Here is a 20,216-nt window from a genome sequence, read left to right on the forward strand (position 1 = left end):
CTTCTCCCTGAGCAGTGCAAGAGTCAATGATGGCGACGGCGTGCCTGGGCAAGCCGATAGGGCGGTTTCACGATGACGTGTAATGAAGGGGACGGAAGAGCGCCGTGTAACTAATCCCACGTGTTGTGTGTACGGAACGTAGCTGCTGCTGTGATGGGGAAAAGACCGGGGAATAAAGCGGCTGGACCGGGCAATAAAGCGACTGGACCGGCTGCCCGGGCCGGTGCGGAGCGTCCCCGCGGGTGAGTGACAGGCACAGGGCCGGGGGAGGGGATGGAAGTCGGGTGGATTCTCTGTGGCGGGTATTGAGGCTTCTGGTACAGTGTCCGTAAGGGTGCCCAGGTGGTGCGTGCCCAGGTGGGACGGCATGCCCGGAGGGGTGCCCAGGTGTGACGGCATGCCCGGCCGGAGGGGTGGCTGCGTGCCCAGGTGGGATGGCGTGCCCAGGTGTGGCGATGTGCCCAGGTGGGACGGCATGCCCGGCCGGAGGGGTGACGTGCCTGGAGGCGTGCCCAGGTGGGATGGCGTGCCCAGGTGGGATGGCGTGCCCAGGTGGGACGGCATGTCCGGCCGGAGGGGTGGCGTGCCTGGAGGGGTGCCCAGGTGGCTGCGTGCCCAGGTGGGATGGCGTGCCCGGGGGTGCCCAGGTGGGGCGATGTGCCCAGGTGGGACGGCATGCCTGGGTTGTGCCCAGGTGAGATGGGGTGTCCTGGTGGGGCGACGTGCACGGAGGGGTGCCCAGGTGGGACGGCGTGCCCGTGTGGCTACATTCCTAGGTGGGACGGCATGTCCGGGGGGTGCCCAGGTGAGATGGGGTGCCCAGGCAGGGCGACGTGCCCGGAGGAGTGCCCAGGGGACAAGGTCTGCATGGGGGAGGGGGTGTATGGTCCTCTCTTTCTGTTGTGTTATTGATCACACTTTGCAGCTGAAGTCAGAACTTTAGTTTTGTTTTATTTCGAATCGAGTAAGGGAGGGTTATAACCCCCAGTCAGATTGCTTTTCCATATCTGTATCCCCATTGTAGTGATCTCCCTTCACTTCCCGTTTCATTGCCACAACAGGAAGTGAAAGGAATTCCCTCCAAAGTGGTTGTCATCAGAGCTAGTGTCCCCATTGGAAGATTCCTCCTCCTGTTCCTGTTGTGGTGACAACCCAAAATTTGGGATTTTCCTTCACTTTTGATAACGGTAAATAGAAGGAATAGAGAGAGTGATTCTCCCTAATGGGGGCACGGCAATTAAACCTGACAGAGGTTCTAATCCCTCTCCACTCCATCCAAAACCCCTCCTTGGAAGTCGGCTCTCCATAGCCCCAGTGTGATGTGTGACTATGGTGGGGACAGCGGGCTGGGAGTAGTGATGAATGAAACTTATGCTGACATTATGCAAGGGGGGTGGGGGTGTTGCCCCTTCTAGTTTCCCCCCTTCTAGTTTCCCCCCTTCTAGTTTCCCCCCTTCTAGTTTCCCCCCTTCTAGTTTCCCCCCTTCTAGTTTCCCCCCTTCTAGTTTCCCCCCTTCTAGTTTCCCCCTCTCTAGTTACCAGAATACAATATCTGTCACTATATTGGATCTTTATTTATTTTCTTCCTTCTAGAAATGTAAAGAAAAAGACAAATTCCAAACCCGAGCATTTGGATACTCAGGAAATCCCATTCAAGCTGCGAGAGATTATGAGGAGCCGGATGGAGATGAACAAACCAAAGAAAAAGAGGAAGCAAGGTATGCCATGTGTTGTGTCGTCATCAATTATTGGGGGGGGGGGGGGGGGCAATTATTTTGTTGCTTGAGGGTAATTCCAATCTTTCAACTTGCCGCCCGCCAATGACAGATTGACGTCGGCAAAGTGGTTGTAGAATCCTGACTGGACGTCATATGACGTCCTCAGGATTCTGAGCCCTCGGGGGCGGGCATCGCGGCGATCGTTGTTGCAAGGTGTCAGTCTGACACCTCCGCAACACCGATCAAGGTAAAGAGTCTCTCACGGAGACTCTTTACCACGTGATCAGCCGTGTCCAATCACGGCTGATCACGATGTAAACAGCAAAAGCCGGTAATCGGCTTTTCCTCACTCGCGTCTGTCAGACACGAGTAGAGGAGAGCCGATCGGCTGCTCCTCTGACAGGGGGGGTTTGTGCTGATCGATTATCAGCACAGCCCCCCCCCCGAAGATGCCCACTGGACCACCAGGGATGCCCACTAGACCACCAGGGATAAAAAAAAAAAAAGTATGCCACCCTAGACCACCAGGGATGAGGACACAAAAAGAGAACACAAAAAATGGATGCCAATCAGTGCCGCAATGGATGCCAATCAGTGCCCACAATGGGCATCACTGATTGGAAGGCATTGATTGGCATCCATTAGTACAACAATTACAATAGTGCCCATCCGTGCCGCCTATCAGTGCCCATCCGTGCCGCCTATCAGTGCCCATCCGTGCCGCCTATCAGTGCCCATCCGTGCCGCCTATCAGTGCCCATCCGTGCCGCCTATCAGTGCCCATCCGTGCCGCCTATCAGTGCCCATCCGTGCCGCCTATCAGTGCCCATCCGTGCCGCCTATCAGTGCCCATCCGTGCCGCCTATCAGTGCCCATCCGTGCCGCCTATCAGTGCCCATCCGTGCCGCCTATCAGTGCCCATCCGTGCCGCCTCATTGGTGCCCATCCGTGCCGCCTCATTGGTGCCCATCAGTGCCGCCTTATCAGTGCAGTGCCCATCAGTGCAGTACCATCAGTGCCCATCAGTGCAGTACCATCAGTGCCCATCAGTGAAGGAGAAAACGTACTTATTTACAATGTTTTATAACAGAAACAAAAAAAACATTTTTTCTAAATTTTCGGTAATTTTTTTATTTTTTTTGCAGAAAATAAAAATCGCAGAGGTGATCAAATACCACCAAAAGAAAGCTCTATTTGTGGGAAAATGATAAAAAATTAGTTTGGGTACAGCGTAGCATGACCGCGCAATTGTCATTCAAATTGCGACAGCTGAAAATTTGGTCTGGGCGGGAAGGTGTATAAGTGCCCCCCGGTATGGAAGGGGTTAAAGGCTCTCTCCACATATCCACCAATCTAAGCCATAACATTCTGACCACCGACAGGTGACGTGATCACATTGATGATCTGGTGACAATGACATCAGAAAGTAGGTGGGATATATTAGGCAGCTAGTGAACATGTTGTCCCTGAAGTTGGTGTTTTTTAAAAAGCAGAACAAAAATAATGGCCAGTGTAACGATTTGAGGGAGTTTGAAAGCCGTTTTTGTATTTCAGCTGACCGTCCCGTTCATTTCTTTCAGCGCGGAAACCAAGGCCACAAAATGAAGGGTTGCAGACGGACATTCCGGTGCCGAAGTTCAAGAGGGAGAGAAACGAAACGGTGGGCGCCTACCTGAACCGCATGAACCGGGAGACCCAGCATGTGCTCTTCCTCACCAAGAACCAGCTGGAGCGCCAGCCTGAGATGGAGCTGGACGATAAGGGAGAGCTTCCCAAGAAGGAGGAGGTGGAGGTCCCAAAGAAGCAGAAGTCTGAGAAGAGGAAGAAGTAAGTCCCCCCCAATAAGAACGCTGCTTTGTTTTCATTCTCCGGTTCCAGCTTGGTGTATTTTTTTTCAGAGCCAGCAAAGGTGATCTGTGCGGCTCTAGAGCTATCCAATCACGTTTGTTGGGCTGTAAATGTGGGCTGCCCTCCCCCCACTCGGGAGCTTCACATATTATCCCCCTTTTGGATTTACAGCTGTCATTCTCTGGCTACTGTAACATGAGCTGTGCTTGATTAGCTGCAGCAGAGGCATGGGGGGGGCGGGCACGCTGCACAAAAATGAAAAATAAACACATTCACTGGCAGGATCAACGGGTAATGGAAATGTTAATGCCACTGACAACTGCATTGTAGATTTTTTTTATTTGACGCTATATTTAGAGTCCGTTAAGGTGATTTACTGCCCCCCCCCCCCCCCCCCCCCGGCTTATTGTAGAATGACGGCTGGGCGGGACCGCTTTTGTGGGAGGATGTCATACGACGTCCACCCACCCATTCTTGCTGCGCATGCCCGCGTCTGACCCTTGGACACAGCGCATTGCCGATTTAAGGGAGAAGAGCCGATGACGTTGGCTCACTACCATGTGATCAGCAGTGTCCAATCACAGCTCAACACATATAAACAAATTATATTTCCTCTCCGCTGTCGCCATCTGAAGAAAGGAAAGCTGATACCAGCTTTCCTGTGTCATTTTACACTAATAATCGGGGCACTGTTCATAATTAGTGGCCAGCGGTGGCGCCTCATAATTAGTGGCCAGCGGTGGCGCCTCGTAATTAGTGGCCATCGGTGGCGCCTCGTAATTAGTGGCCATCGGTGGCGCCTCGTAATTAGTGGCCATCGGTGGCGCCTCGTAATTAGTGGCCATCGGTGGCGCCTCGTAATTAGTGGCCACTAATTACGAGGCGCCACCGATGGCCACTAATTACGAGGCGCCACCGATGGCCACTAATTACGAGGCGCCACCGATGGCCAGCGGTGGCGCCGCCTCTTTATTTGTGGCCAGCGGTGGCGCCGCCTCTTTATTTGTGGCCAGCGGTGGCGCCGCCTCTTTATTTGTGGCCAGCGGTGGCGCCGCCTCTTCATCAGTGCAGCCTCATTGGTGGCCATCGTTGCATTGGTTGCGCTCTCAAACAAACTGTCAAACCCTCCGATGGCTGGTGTCATAATGGATCACATGCGCAGCATCATGGCAGTTGAAGATTAAACGGAGGCCAAGATGGCTGCTTCCTTGGCCAAATTTGATAAGAGGGTTTACTACTTATTTTGTCAGTGCAGCCACATCAGCGCACCCCAGTGACGGAGAAAATTGCCAAATTTTGTAAAATTCTATAACCAACGAGAAAAATCTTTTCTCTTTTTTTTTTATTTATTTTTTTTCCCATTTGTTTACCAAAAAATAAAAACCCCAGCGGTGATTAAATGCCATCAAAAGAAATCTGTAATTGTGGGAGAAAAAAGTGATAATGTCTTATGGGTACAGTGTTGCATGACCGCGCAATTGTCATTCAAAGTGTGACAGCGCTGAACATTGGCCTGGGCAGGAAGGGGGTGACGGTGCCCGCTATTGAAGGGGTAAATTTTGTCACAGTGCGTTTTTTTTTTGTTTTTTGGACCTAATAATCGGAATGTTCCGGTTCTAATGAACCTCGTCTGCCTCGCAGGTTTGATCGGAAGTGTTTGGATAAATTTGTTCGGCGAAAGGAGGAGAAAAAAGTGGCTCGTCTGGAAGAGGAAATGTTCAAAGGTAAAGTGTAGAGTTTCTTTTCTTTTTTTAATAAATTGCCATTGGTGAAAGATCTGAAGCGTAAATGAACTTTAGACAAACGTATTTATGAAATAAAAAACAATTTCACACCCCTTAAAAAAAAAAAGGAAATGGTTACCTCCATTCTTTCTTTTTACTGGTTTCCCGCATTCTAACGAGTGACAATTTTTTTTCTTGAACAGATGAAGTGATGTTCGGTGAAGTAGTGATGGAGCCCCCGGTTCTGACAGTGAGGCCAAGAAAAGGTCCAGCCGAAAAAAAGGTAAATGTACGGAACGTATTCCACGTGGAGTCTGACGTTTTGTACACTTTTATATCTTGTGCATTTTTTGATATTTTGTTTTTCCTGCTGCTGTGCAATATACAGCTAATGGAACTCTAGTTGCCCTCACCGCCTACCAAAAACAAGAATAAATACATATAGTTTTATATATTTTATTTCCTTGTTATATACATTTTTTTTATTTTTATGCTCCTCCAGTGGATGAGTCCAAGACGAGCCTGGGTATTAAAGCCCTGTGCCAAACCTGTGGTCCTTTTTGGCACTTTTTGCGTGTCCCTTGGGCCCCTGCAGACACTAATCTGTTTCCCTATTGTCCTGTTATAGTAATGATGTCTCGCAGTCCCATGTAATATGTCTCCAGAAGCATGTCCCCCAGCCCTCACCAATTCCTGTAGCGTGCCTGCAGTCTCTGTCCTGTCTCGTGCCTGCAGTCTCTGTCCTGTCTCCTGTAGCGTGCCTGCAGTCTCTGTCCTGTCTCCTGTAGCGTGCCTGCAGTCTCTGTCCTGTCTCCTGTAGCGTGCCTGCAGTCTCTGTCCTGTCTCCTGTAGCGTGCCTGCAGTCTCTGTCCTGTCTCCTGTAGCGTGCCTGCAGTCTCTGTCCTGTCTCCTGTAGCGTGCCTGCAGTCTCTGTCCTGTCTCCTGTAGCGTGCCTGCAGTCTCTGTCCTGTCTCCTGTAGCGTGCCTGCAGTCTCTGTCCTGTCTCCTGTAGCGTGCCTGCAGTCTCTGTCCTGTTTTCTGCACCCGCAGTCTCTGTCCTGTTTTCTGCACCCGCAGTCTCTGTCCTGTTTTCTGCACCCGCAGTCTCTGTCCTGTTTTCTGCACCCGCAGTCTCTGTCCTGTCTCCTGCACCCGCGTCTGCAGTCTCTGTCCTGTCTCCTGCAACCACCATTAAATCTAAAAAGCTAGTGGTTTAGAGAAAGTACTCTGGGGGGCAGCTCTGGACTGAAGGAGAGTGTTTGTTTTTCATATGTCTAGCCTTCACCAATTCCTGTACCCGCGTCTGCAGTCTCTGACCGCCCCCTGTTTTTTGTGTTTTTATCATATATTATATCCATATGAAGTCACTGCTATGCGTGTAGAAATGAGATCTAAAAGACATCTTTTATTTATTTATTTTTATAGGCAGGAGAGAAACAGCTTTTCCTGACGAAATTCTTCGACAAGGGGAGCGCTCCGTCCAATCCTCCTCCCATGTCTATGGCCAGGAAGAGAATAGTAGAGGAAGAGCGCGAGCGGGTCGTCAACGCCTACCGGGAGCTGAAGAAGAGAAGACTGCAGCAAGCCGCCGGTTCCAAACCCTCCAGATCTGGTCCCAAACCCTCCAGATCTCCCCACACATGAGGGACCATCTCTGGTCTGATGTGGACAGTTTATAGGACCATTTTTCTGTGGACAGATGGGAGGGTTCTCTGATTGGAACTGGTACACATCCTGAGTACATCTGACCACATTGTCATCTAAGACCTCCGGCAGTTAAGGGCGGGCATAGCCCATGATTGATGGGTACCTCTGTAAAAAGTGCTGCCATGTTGCGTTCATTTTTAATAATGTGCTGTCATGTTGCGTTTTGGTGGGCTGATGTTCTAGATCAGTATCTCCAAAACTTTTAGGGTCACGTTGCGGATTTTACAAATATCCCCCCCCCTACTTCTAGGAGTGCCCATCAGACTCCGCCCCACATCGAGGACTGCCTATCAGGAGGACTGGGTAAGGGGCATGACTGGCAATCTCTATACTATCACCCCCCCACACATATGCAATTGGGGAGCCCAGTATTTGATCCAGCGGTGGTGCCGGGTTTTCATAGAGCTGGCTGAGGACTAGAAGATTCCCGGGCCCTCTCCATGGTCAAGGACAGGGATCTCCAAAACGACGGCCCTCCAGCTGTTGTGGAACTACACATCCCATGAGGCATTGTAAAATTCTGACGTTCCCAGGCATGACGGAAAGAAAGAGAAAAAAACTCCTGAACTGCCGCACTCCATCAAAGGCGTCTTTATTTTATAAAACCAATGTACCGTATATACTCGAATATAAGCCGAGGCATCTAATTTTACCACAAAAAAATGGGAAAACTTATTGACTTGGGTATAAGCCTAGGGTGTCCATCTGCATGCCTCACTGTGCCCGTGACTAGACTGACGTTTAACATGGGAGTCTATGACCAGCTGGTACCGGGTCCCCAAAGTTACCGGAGAAATGACCGTTTAACATGGGAGTCTATGGAAGGGTGTCCCCGGCTTTGAAAAATTGGTGCTCCCCAGCTGTAGGTCCCCCAGACAACAAACTTTGCACACTTGTAGAGGAGAAATGGGGGCTACATGTGCGCCAAGGTCCAGGGCACCTACGACCGGCTGGTACTGGGTCCTTAAAGTTACCGGAGAAATTACCGTTTAACATGGGAGTCTATGAAAGGGGCGCCCAGCTTAAAAAAAATCGGTGTTCTCCGGCCGTAGGTTCCCCGGATAACAACTTTTGCACACTTGTAGAGGAAGAGTGGTGCTACATGTGTGCCAAATTTGGGGTCTAGGGGGACCTACAACTGGCTGATACCGGGTCTCCAAATTTACCGGAGAAATGACCGTTTAACATGGGAGTCTATGGAAGGGGTGCCCGGATTTGAAAAATCGGTGCTCCCCGGTCGTAGGTCCCCCGGACAATAACCATTGCACACTTGTAGAGGAAGAGTGGGGCTACATGTGTGCCAAGTTTGGGGTCCAGGGGCCCTACAGCCGGCCGGTACCAGGTCCCCAAATTCTGGGAGATCAGGCGCAAAAAAGGTAACTCGAGTATAAGCCGAGGGGGGCATTTTCAGCACAAAAAAAAAAGTGCTGAAAAACTCGGCTTATACTCGAGTACCGTATTTATCGGGGTATTGCGCGCTCCGGCGTATAGCGCGCACCCCTAAAGTGGACCCGACATTCCTGTAAAAAAACATTTTAGTACTTACAGTTTTGATGTCTTGCGCGGCGGCCTCGTCGGGTCCGGTGTCCGTCTGCGGTTTCGGGTGTCCTCTTCGTCGGGTCCGGCGTCCTCCCTGCTTGATCCCCGCGCCGAGTTTGAATACTGCGCCGGCATATACCGAGCGCAGTACACTCGTGCATAGTCGGGCAGCCTCGGCTACTCTCGCGCTCACGTCCTGTACGTACAGGACGCGAGCGCAAGAGGAGCCGAGCCTGCCCGACTATACACGAGTGTACTGCTCTTGGTATATGCCGGCGCAGTGTTCAAACTCGGCGCGGGTATCGGCGTATATCGCGCACTCGCGATTTTGCCCTGATTTTCAGGGTAAAAAAGTGCGCGGTATACGCCGATAAATACGGTATATACAGTAATCCAAAATAATGCAGTCAAAAGAAGGTGAACAATAAAAAAACAAAATTGCTAACGCGTTTCACATCGTGAGACGCTTACTCCTAGCACTGGGCATGATGAGAATTGTAGTTCCTCACCAACTGGTGGGCCTTAGTTTGGAGGCCCCCTGGTCTAAGGAGGCTGGAAGCAACATTATGACATCACTTCTGGTTGGATCAGATGTAAACGCTGCCATTTTTTTTTTTGGAAAGCGTGAGATCAATTTTTTTTTTTTTTTGGGCTTTCCAGAGTAGAGAAGAAATCTGAGATTTTTCTAATAAGACCCATTTGAAAAAGCACATGGAATGGGGCATCAATATGCTATAAACCAGGGATATGCAATTAGCGGACCTCTAGCTGTTGCAAAACTACAAGTCCCATCATGCCTCTGCCTCTGGGTGTCATGCTTGTGGCTGTCAGAGTCTTGCAATGCCTCGTGGGACTTGTAGTTCTGTAACAGCTGGAGGTCCGCTAATTGCATATCCCTGCTATAAACAAACGTGGAATATATTGGTCGTGCCCATCCAAAAGTCAAACATGAACGTTCTTTTATAGTAAAAAAAGAAACAAATAAAAGTGACAAAAAAAAAAATGAAGTGGAAGTCCTTATTACGGAATAAAATGTATCCGGTGAGACCTCTTCCCATCACCTCGGTGCTCCCACCTTTTATAATGTGTCACAGCGCCTGTGTAATCCCATCCAACTTGTGATCTCCTGCTGTTGTCCCGTAAATGACGTTGTGTAGTAAAGCCTCCCTCTGAGGGCCGCTGGGGACCAATTTATTTGGGTACAATAATACAGTACATAAAAAAAAACACTTGACAGCATTCATTAATATATATCTCTTCCTGGTATGACGTCACTTCCAGTCCACGATCCCTCAGGCTCCACCCTACACGTTGCGTCACAGCCCACGTGACTTCGTCAGGGGGCTTTTGGTGTGGTGGAAAAGCAAGCTGGTGTATTGGGGAACCTGGCTATTCTTCACTTTCTGTACAATGGTGTGGACTTCCAAAAGGGCATATAGATAGTATATTACCCAACCCAACCCCCCCCCCCCCCAACACCGTGTCTGGTGCCACAGGGTACATTCCATGCAAGGTGTGCAGTACCACCGTGCCATGATGTTATTTTCTGCATTCTTGCTGTTGGTGGATTCTGCCGAAACCGACACACCCGAAATATCAACTTTATCGAGCCAAGAAATTAATTTCTCGAGAAATCTCTTATTTATTTACTGCATGATTGGTATGTGAGGACATACCTGAAGCTGGTACATAAAGGGGAGGGACTGGTATGTTTGGGCACGTGGCCCTGAGACGACCGCTCCCCTCCCTTCCCCCATTCATACCATGTCATTACCTCCTGGCTCAGGTCACCCAGCAATGCTTCCTCATTGTCTACACCAGGGATCTTCAAACTACGGCCCTCCAGCTGTTGTGGAACTACACATCCCATGAGGCATTACAAGACTCTGACATTCACAGACATGACTGGGCATGATGGGATTTGTAGTTCCTGAACAACTGGAGGGCCATAGTTTGAGGACCCATGGTCTACACCATGGGTCTTCAAACTACGGCTCTCCAGTTGTTCAGGAACTACAATTCCCATCATGCCTGGTCATGTCTGTGAATGTCAGAGTCTTACAATGCCTCATGGGATGTGTAGTTCTGCAACAGCTGGAGGGCCGTAGTTTGAGGATCCTTGGTCTACACACATAGGGGCGCTGCTCAGACGCTAGAAATACGGAAAATATAACATTTTAAGTGTAGTATCCAAAGCAACCCAATGGAATCCATCTGCTGATCTAACTTCAAAGTCAATTGTTTATTTGCTGTGCGTTACTTTGTAGCTGGAGCTTTTTCTTTTATTATTTTTTACTAGCGCTGAATGGAGGAAGTCGTTTCTGCCGATCTTTTGAGATTACGGAGCATCCGAAAACGTATCCACAGCGCTTCACTTTTTCCACATTTTCTTATGTTACGGCCTTATTCCAAAAAAGATGAAATTCATTATTTTCCTCAAAATTCTACAAACGACCCCCCATAATGACAGCGCAAGAGAAGTTTGTTTGAAATCTTTGCCGACTGCCGCACGCACATATACGTCGACGCAAATGTGGGCGTACCTGTACGTCCCCCCCTAAATTTGCAGCCCAGCGGGCGGGTGCACGTGCCTGCCGTGTGCTCGCAGGTCCCGGGAACTAGATGTTCCCAGGAGGCCCGCGTTTGCTGTCGACAAAGGCAGAACAGGGGTGATACCTTTTGTAAACAAGGCATGTCACTGATCTACTGTTCCCTCTCATCGGGAACAGTGATCCGTGACGTGTCACTGGTAGCTCCTCCCCCCTAACAGTTCGAATCGCTCCCTAGGACACACTTAACCCCTTCAGCGCCACCTAGTGGTTAACTCCTTCCCTGCCAGTTTCACAGTAATTGCATTTTTATAACACTGATCGCCGTAAAAATGACAATGGTCCCAGGCAGGGCCGATCCTAGGCAGGGTGCATTGCACGCAGGCGCCTGCAGAGGTGGGGGCGCCGAACATCTAACAGACTCTCTAACAGAAGCCCTCTCTGTGTCCATCACAGAGGCCCCCCTCCAGGTCCCAATAAAGTACTCTGCTTCTCTTCCTGTATTTTGTTTATTGTTAACAGATCACGTAAGGATCCCAGGGTAATGAAGACTTCGTGGGGGAGCATCTCTGGTTGAGTCATTGCCATAGAAACATTTGTAAAGGGGAGGAGTTGGTAAAATGACAACGCCCATGCGGGGGCGCCAGAAATATTTATGCACCCAGGCGCCTGTGACCCTAGGATCGGCCCTGGTCCCAGGGGTAATTGTGGAATAAGGCTGTAACATAACAAAATGTGGAAAAAGTGAAGCGCTGTGAATACTTTCCGGATGCTCTGTATATTGTGTGGCTCTCAGTCTCAGAACACCCCACAAAATGTTCAAATGTTGGAAATTCTGATGGCCAAGTTTGATAATGCCCTTTAGAATGACAGGTGCTCATCCAATGCGTGTCATAACACATGTAGAACAGCAGGGGGCGCTACATTACAATACTGCACACATACATCCCTATTTATGTTTTGTTTTTTTAATTTCCTAAAACTCCGCCGTTTACAGATAATGTGACACTTAATAAAAACGAATAAAATATCTATTTTCAGAATTATTTCTGCACTGCTGTGTGTTTGGGGAAGTAAAATTATGTAATTAATTTTTTATTTTATTATTTATTTATTATTATTTTTTAATGTGCGTTTGTTGCGTCGCAGCACACGGTGCGATTTTTCTTTGCGTTATAACAGATATTGTATCATATCATTGCATCATCACCACCCCCCCCCCCCCCGCGCGCGTGACACGGCAACCTGATTTTATTTTTATTTTTTTACCATACTGCGGTTATGGCCGGTTCGCACCAGAAATCTCACCGCGTTCCTGTTCGATTCCCACGCAGTGCAGTGCTGTTTTTGGCGCCCATTCATTATAAATGCAACAAGAGCAGCGCATGCACTACTCCTAACCCCTTCCTTATTGTAATATGAAAGTTGGGGCGGGATCCCTATTATCTTGGGGGAGGGCTGTCATATTGCGTCCTCCCGCGCCGAGATGAGGGGGAAAAAAAAACGCACCGCAACCAGATTGCATTGTATTTCTACACAACTGTGATCCTGGGGGGCCAAGCGAACGCACTGCGTTTGCGACCTGTGTTTGGGGGTGTCATTAGCATTATATTGACAGAGTGTCATGCTCGTCCCCTCCTTGGACTACAGGAGAGTCAGGACGCTCCCTACGTTGCAGATAAAGGAGCTGTGTGTTAGTGGGCGTCCTGACTCTCCTGTAGTCCAAAGGAGGGGGCGAGCACGACACTCCACACCAGGGAGAAAGCCTCGCATTACTGTGTGGAGTTACAGACAGAAGAACAGGAAGTGCGCCGTCGTATCTTTACGCCGATTCTCAAAGGCAGATACGTCGAAAAAATATGCTTCCTTCACCGACGTAACTTGAATACGGCGGCGTATAATTGTGTGCAATTTTACGCTGGCCGCTAGGGGCGCTTCCGTTGTTTTCGGCGTAGAATATGCAAATGACCTAGATACGCCGATTCACAAACGTTCGTACGCCCGACGCAATTTTGTTACGTCGTTTACGTTAGGCTTTTTCGGCGTAAGGTTACTCCTGCTATTAGGAGGCGCAGCCAATGTTAAGTATGGACGTCGTTCCCGCTTTCGAAATTTGAATTTTTTTACGTCGTTTGCGTAAGTCGTTTCGCGAATAGTGCTGGACGTCATTCACGTTCATGTCGAAACCAATGACAATTTGCGGCGGAATTTCGAGCATGCGCACTGGGATTCTTTCACGAACGGCGCAAACGTAAAATACGCGGGGTCACCATTAATTTAAATAAAACACGCCCCCCTCATCCTCATTTGAATTAGGCGCGCTTACGCCGGCCCCATTTACGCTACGCCGCCGTAAGTTAGGAGGCAAGTGCTTTGTGAGTACAGCACTTGCCTCTCTAACTTACGGCGGCGCAGCGTAAATACGATACGCTGCGCCGCCGTAACAATACGCAAATCTACCTGAATCTAGCCCAAGGACATTTAAAAGCAAAATGGAAGGATGAGGTAAGTGAAGGAGGACGGCACTAAGCGAAAGGAAGATATTTAGCGGGAAAAAAATTGTACCTTTACAACCCCTTGAAGGCAGCAAAGGGGTTAATTCTCCCCTCCCCCCCAGATAAGCCCAGAGGAGGATTAGGATTATTAGCGGAGGGCGATGTTTATATGCGGAAAAAATCCAGAACGAGCCGTGTAAACGCAGAGTAGCGTGTTTGTTTTACATCCCAGGTGATGAGAGGAGCGCAGGTGTGACCGAAGGCGTAGATCTGCGGAGACGGTGTGTTCTTTAAAGGATATCGTTGGGTATAAAGGAACACTCCGCTTTATATTAATAAGGGGCTAGATTCAGGTAGCCAGGCGCATTGTTACGGCGGCGTAGCGTATCGTATTTACCCTGCGCCGCCGTAAGTTTGAGAGGCAAGTGCTGTATTCACAAAGCACTTGCCTCCTAACTTACGGCGGCGTAGCGTAAACGGGGCCGGCGTAAGCGCGCCAAATTCAAATGAGTATGAGGGGGCGTGTTTTATTTAAATTATGGTGACCCCGCGTGCGCCGTTCGTGAAAGAATCCCAGTGCGCATGCTCGAAATTCCGGCGCAAATCGTCGTTGCTTTCTACATGAACGTAAATTACGTCCAGCCCTATTCGCTAACGACTTACGCAAACGACTTAAAAAAATTCAAATTTCGAAGCGGGAACGACGTCCATACTTAACATTGGCTGCGCCACCAAATAGCAGGAGCAACCTTACGTCGAAAAAACCTAACGTTAACGACGTAAATAAATTGCGCCGGGCGTACGTACTTTTGTGAATCGGCGTATCTAGGTCATTTGCATACTCTACGCCGAAAACAACGGAAGCGCCCCTAGCGGCCAGCGGCAGTATTGCACCCTAAGATACGACGGCGTAGGAGACTTACGCCGCTCGTATCTTAGGGTAATTTAAGCGTATCTGGTTTCCAGAATACGCTTAAATTTACGACGGCGTAGATTCAGAGTTACGACGGCGTATCTACTGATACGCCCGTCGTAACTCTACCTGAATCTAGCCCCAGATCGCTAATCTCGCCTTGCTGTGATTGGCTATAAGGTCTCATGCACATTTGAGCTCAAAAACGCCTGTTTACCGCCATTTGACGTTTTTTTTTTTTTCTAGATGCCCCTCTATGTCCATTGTACACAATAGGCATTTAGAGACCAACAAAAAAAAAAAAAATCATCATTTAACCACTTCACCCCCGGAGGATTTGGCTGCCCAATGACCGGGCCATGTTTTTGCGATTCGGCACTGCGTCGCTTTAACTGACAATTGCGCGGTCGTGCGACGTGGCATCCAAACAAAATTTACGTCCTTTTTCCCCCCCCCCACAAATAGAGCTTTCTTTTGGTGGTATTTGATCACCTCTGCGTTTTTTTATTTTTTGCGCCATAAACAAAAAAAAGAGCGACGATTTTGAAATAAAAATCAATATTTTTTACTTTTTGCTATAATAAATATCCCCCCAAAAATATATATAAATTTTTTTTTTTCTCAGTTTAGGCCGATACGTATTCTTCTACCTATTTTTGGTAAAAAAAAAAAATCGCAGTAAGCGTTTATCGATTGGTTTGCGCAAAAGTTATAGCGTCTACAAAATAGGGGATAGTTTTATGGCATTTTTGTTAATATTTTTTTTTTACTAGTAATGGCGGTGATCAGCGATTTTTATTGTGACTGCGACATTATGGCGGACGCTTCGGACAATTTTGACACATTTTTGGGAACATTGTCATTTTCACAGCAAAAAAATGCATTGTTTATTGTGGAAATGACAGTTGCAGTTTGGGAGTTAACCACAGGGGGCGCTGAAGGGGTTATGTGTGACCTGAAGTGTGTTTACAACTGTAGGGGGGTGTGGCTGTAGGTGTGATGTCATCGATTGTGTCTCCCTATAAAAGGAAACACACGATCGATGACGGAGCCACAGTGAAGAACGGGGAAGCTGTGTTTACATACAGCTCTCCCCGTTCTTCAGCTCCGGGGACCGATCGCGGGATACCATCGGCGATCGGGTCCCGCAGCTTCGGACTGGGTCACGGGCGCGCGCCCGTGACCCACGGCTAGACAATAGCACAGCACGTACCTGTACGTGCATGTGCCCAGCCGTGCCATTCTGCCGACGTATATGTGCAGGAGGCGGTCCTTAAGTGGTTAAAGTGCAACAAAAATATGAAATTTATTTAATGTATTTAAATATAGTGCCTGGGGGATCCCCTTAGTCTGCCTGTAAAGTGGCGCATCTGTACCATGTATAGAACCTGCTGCAGCAATAAAGAAAAAAAATGTCAAGAAAATTGCCAGCAATACAAAAATGTAAAAATAAAAAAAAACAGATTGGGGGTCCCCCCCCAATCTATACCAGGCCCTTTAATGATTTACGATGGATCTACTGTACATTTTTTAATAAAGGAATTTTCAAAAACTGCCTCCTGTCTTTATTTATTTTTGACGATTTTTTTCAACATTATGGGAACAAGGTACTTTGGGGTGGGGGGTGCCCCAAAGCTCCCCCCCCATGTTGAGGGCATGTAACCTGGTATGGTTCGGGAGGGCACTTTTCTTGACCTGCTCAGATAAGGGTCTGGTATGGTTCGGGAGGGCACTTGTTCATCCCCCTCTTCTTGACCTGCTCAGATAAGGGTCTGGTATGGTTCGGGAGGGCACTTGCTCATCCCCCTCTTCTTGACCTGCTCAGATAAGGGTCTGGTATGGTTCGGGAGGGCACTTGCTCATCCCCCTCTTCTTGACCTGCTCAGATAAGGGTCTGGTATGGTTCGGGAGGGCACTTGCTCATCCCCCTCTTCTTGACCTGCTCAGATAAGGGTCTGGTATGGTTCGGGAGGGCACTTGCTCATCCCCCTTTTCTTGACCTGCTCAGATAAGGGTCTGGTATGGTTCGGGAGGGCACTTGCTCATCCCCCTCTTCTTGACCTGCTCAGATAAGGGTCTGGTATGGTTCGGGAGGGCACTTGCTCATCCCCCTCTTCTTGACCTGCTCAGATAAGGGTCTGGTATGGTTCGGGAGGGCACTTGCTCATCCCCCTTTTCTTGACCTGCTCAGATAAGGGTCTGGTATGGTTCGGGAGGGCACTTGCTCATCCCCCTCTTCTTGACCTGCTCAGATAAGGGTCTGGTATGGTTCGGGAGGGCACTTGCTCATCCCCCTCTTCTTGACCTGCTCAGATAAGGGTATGGTTCGGTTCGGGAGAGCACTTGCTCATCCCCCTCTTCTTGACCTGCTCAGATAAGGGTCTGGTATGGTTCGGGAGGGCACTTGCTCATCCCCCTCTTCTTGACCTGCTCAGATAAGGCTCTGGTATGGTTCGGGAGAGCACTTGCTCATCCCCCTCTTCTTGACCTGCTCAGATAAGGGTCTGGTATGAATTTTAAGGGGGACCCCACAACATTGTTTTTTTTTTTGTTTTTTTTTTGAGTGGGGTTCCCCTTAGAATCCATACCAGACCTGAAGGGCCTGCTATGGATTGGGCGGGGGCCCCAACGCCATTTTTATTCGCTTAGAGGATAGAGAAATGACCCGTGAGACCTCCATACAGAATTCCCGATCCCGGCTCCTCTCATGTGACCCCGAAGTATCGGAGAACGGCGGTATGTCAGGAATCTCGCAGATGTCACATCTCACTCACTTATGCAGCCTTATGATCTCTTTTGATGTCTTTTTTTTTTTCTCGCAGTCACGTCACGGGAAAATATTTTCTTCACCTGCCGACTTCGAACAAAAGCGTTCTGTGTGACGGGGGGGGTGGGGGGGCTGAGGAATGCTGCCGGCCCGGGCGCGCATACCATGGCGATGTGTATCCAGCCTGATCGCACTCCGTGTCACCGCATGTGTCAACCTCGGATCTGCCAGGGACAGGGGGGAATGGAAACATTGTATCTACAAGGGACAGGGGGGATTGGGAACATTGTATCTAGAAGGGACGGGGTGATTGGGAACATTGTATCTACAAGGGACGGGGGGATTGGAAACATTGTATCTAGAAGGGACAGGGGGGATTGGAAACATTGTATCTAGAAGGGACAGGGGGGATTGGAAACATTGTATCTACAAGGGACAGGGGGGATTGGAAACATTGTATCTAGAAGGGACAGGGGGGATTGGAAACATTGTATCTAGAAGGGACAGGGGGGATTGGAAACATTGTATCTAGAAGGGACAGGGGGGATTGTAAACATTGTATCTAGAAGGGACAGGGGGGATTGGAATCATTGTATCTACAAGGGACAGGGGGGATTGGAAACATTGTATCTACAAGGGACAGGGGGGATTGGAATCATTGTATCTACAAGGGACAGGGGGGATTGGAAACATTGTATCTACAAGGGACAGGGGGGATTGGAAACATTGTATCTACAAGGGACAGGGGGGATTGGAAACATTGGGGTAGATTCAAAAAGCAATTGCGTCTGCGTAACCATAGTTACGCAGCGCAATTGCTTACTTCTGCCGGCGTATCGAATGCTCCTGATTCAGGAACCTTGATACGCCGACTGCAGCCTAAGATATGCCTGGCATAAGGCTCTTATGCCGTCATATCTTAGGCTGCATTCTTACGCAGGCCACTAGGTGGCGTTCCCGTAGTGGTCAGCGTAGAGTATGCAAATTGCATACTAATGCTGATTCACAACCGTACGCGCGCCCTGCGTACGCAGTTTACGTCGTTTGCGTACGTCGGTTTTTGCGTAAGGCTGCCCCTGCTATTAGCAGGGGCAGCCAATGCTACGTATACCCGCCGTTCCCGCGTCGCGTTTTCGAAAAATTACGTCGTTTGCGTAAGTGGATCGTGAATGGCGCTGGACGCCATTCACGTTCACTTTGAAGAAAATGACGTCCTTGCGACATCATTTACCGCAATGCACGTCGGGACAGTTTCCCGACGGAGCATGCGCACTACGTTCGGCGCGGGAACGCGCCTAATTTAAATGATCCACGCCCACTACGGGATCATTGAAATTGCGCGCTCTTACGCCGGGCATTTTTCAGGAGCGCCCACGCAATTTACGGAGCTACTGCTCCGTGAATCAAGCGTAGCGCAGGAAATTTACGGAGGCGCAGCGGCAAAACGGTGCGCTGCGCCTCCGTAAGAAATGGGCAAATGTACCTGAATCTACCCCACTGTATCTAGAAGGGACAGGGGGGATTGGAAACATTGTATCTAGAAGGGACAGGGGGGATTGGAAACATTGTATCTAGAAGGGACAGGGGGGATTGGAAACATTGTATCTAGAAGGGACAGGGGGGATTGGAAACATTGTATCTAGAAGGGACAGGGGGGATTGGAAACATTGTATCTAGAAGGGACAGGGGGGATTGGAAACATTGTATCTACAAGGTACAGGGGGATTGGAAACATTGTATCTAGAAGGGGCAACTAATTAGTGAGCCGTAATGTGTGCTGTAACCTCTAGCAACCAGTCAGTAAGTGTCAATGATACACTGTAACCTCTAGCAACCATCAGTGAGCAGTGATACTGTACAGTAACCGCTAGCAACCAATCAGTGAGCAGTATTTCTGTACAGTAATCTCTAGCAACCAAACAACAAGAAGAAATCATGTGCTGTAACCTCTAGCAACTAATTAGTGAGCGTTAATGTGTGCTGTAACCTCTAGCAACCAGTCAGTAAGTGTTAATGATACACTGTAACCTCTAGCAACCAATCACTGCCTGATCTGATACAGTAAACTGATTTTAAGTCTATCTGATTTTTATTGTAAGTCTCAGTGAAGGTGGAGAGCAAAATTGCATGGGGGGGGGCCCCAAGTTTTTTTTTTGCGCACAGGGTCCAATCAACATTAAAGACGGCCCTGGCGAGGGGTCTGCTCCTCGGCCTTCGCCTGTTGCCGGTGAAACCGGTGAAAATCTGGTTTCTGTGTGCCGGATCTAATCTTATCTTCAGTGTTTGTTTTTGTGGCTGTGCAAACTAATGAGGCCATGAGAGTCCCTGAAGTGTATTCCATGGAGGCCCCAGCCCTCCTTAATGACTGCGATTCCGTGCGGCTCGGAGACCAATTAATCCTCAACAAGAAGAAGCTTACCCGTCAGCCAGGAATGTTTAACACGTCAGCTGCCAGGAGATAGGTCAGCCAACACAATGGAGGGAATTTATTGATCGTGACCCTATTGATCCGATGCCAGTACGCCACCTGTAGGATCGATCGCATCTCCTTCCTGTTACCAGAGGAGCTTACAATCTAAGGAACCCACCTCAATCAAACGCACAACTGGTCTCCACGGGCAGTGGCGGCTGGTGCTCAAATTTTTTTTTGGGGGGCGCAAACAAACGAAAAAAAACAAAAAAACAATTGCAGCCACTGGGCCCATCAAATGCAGCCACTGTGCCCATCAAATGCAGCCACTGTCCCCATCAAATGCAGCACCTGGGCCCATCAAATGCAGCCACTGTGCCCATCAAACACAGCCACTGGGCCCATCAAATGCAGCCACTGTGCCATCAATTGTCACCACTCTGCCATCTAATGCAGCCACTGTGCCATCAATTGTCACCACTGTGCCATCAAACGCAGCCACTGTGCCATCAAACGCAGCCACTGTGCCATCAAACGCAGCCACTG

General features: G+C 49.2%; 1 protein-coding gene across 1 annotated transcript; it reads left to right on the forward strand.

The window, feature by feature from the left end:
• The first annotated feature begins 45 nt into the window (after window positions 1–45).
• Window positions 46–7,677, forward strand: CCDC137 (coiled-coil domain containing 137). Its single transcript, XM_040330969.1, has 6 exons — window positions 46–242; window positions 1,594–1,718; window positions 3,299–3,545; window positions 5,208–5,290; window positions 5,494–5,573; window positions 6,716–7,677. Exons 1-6 carry the CDS (start codon window positions 154–156, stop codon window positions 6,932–6,934), a joined length of 843 nt encoding a protein of 280 aa, XP_040186903.1. The 5' UTR covers window positions 46–153; the 3' UTR covers window positions 6,935–7,677.
• Window positions 7,678–20,216: the final 12,539 nt, after the last annotated feature.

This window comes from Rana temporaria, chromosome 12, assembly GCF_905171775.1.
Source record: "Rana temporaria chromosome 12, aRanTem1.1, whole genome shotgun sequence".
NCBI classification, from domain to species: Eukaryota; Metazoa; Chordata; class Amphibia; order Anura; family Ranidae; genus Rana; species Rana temporaria.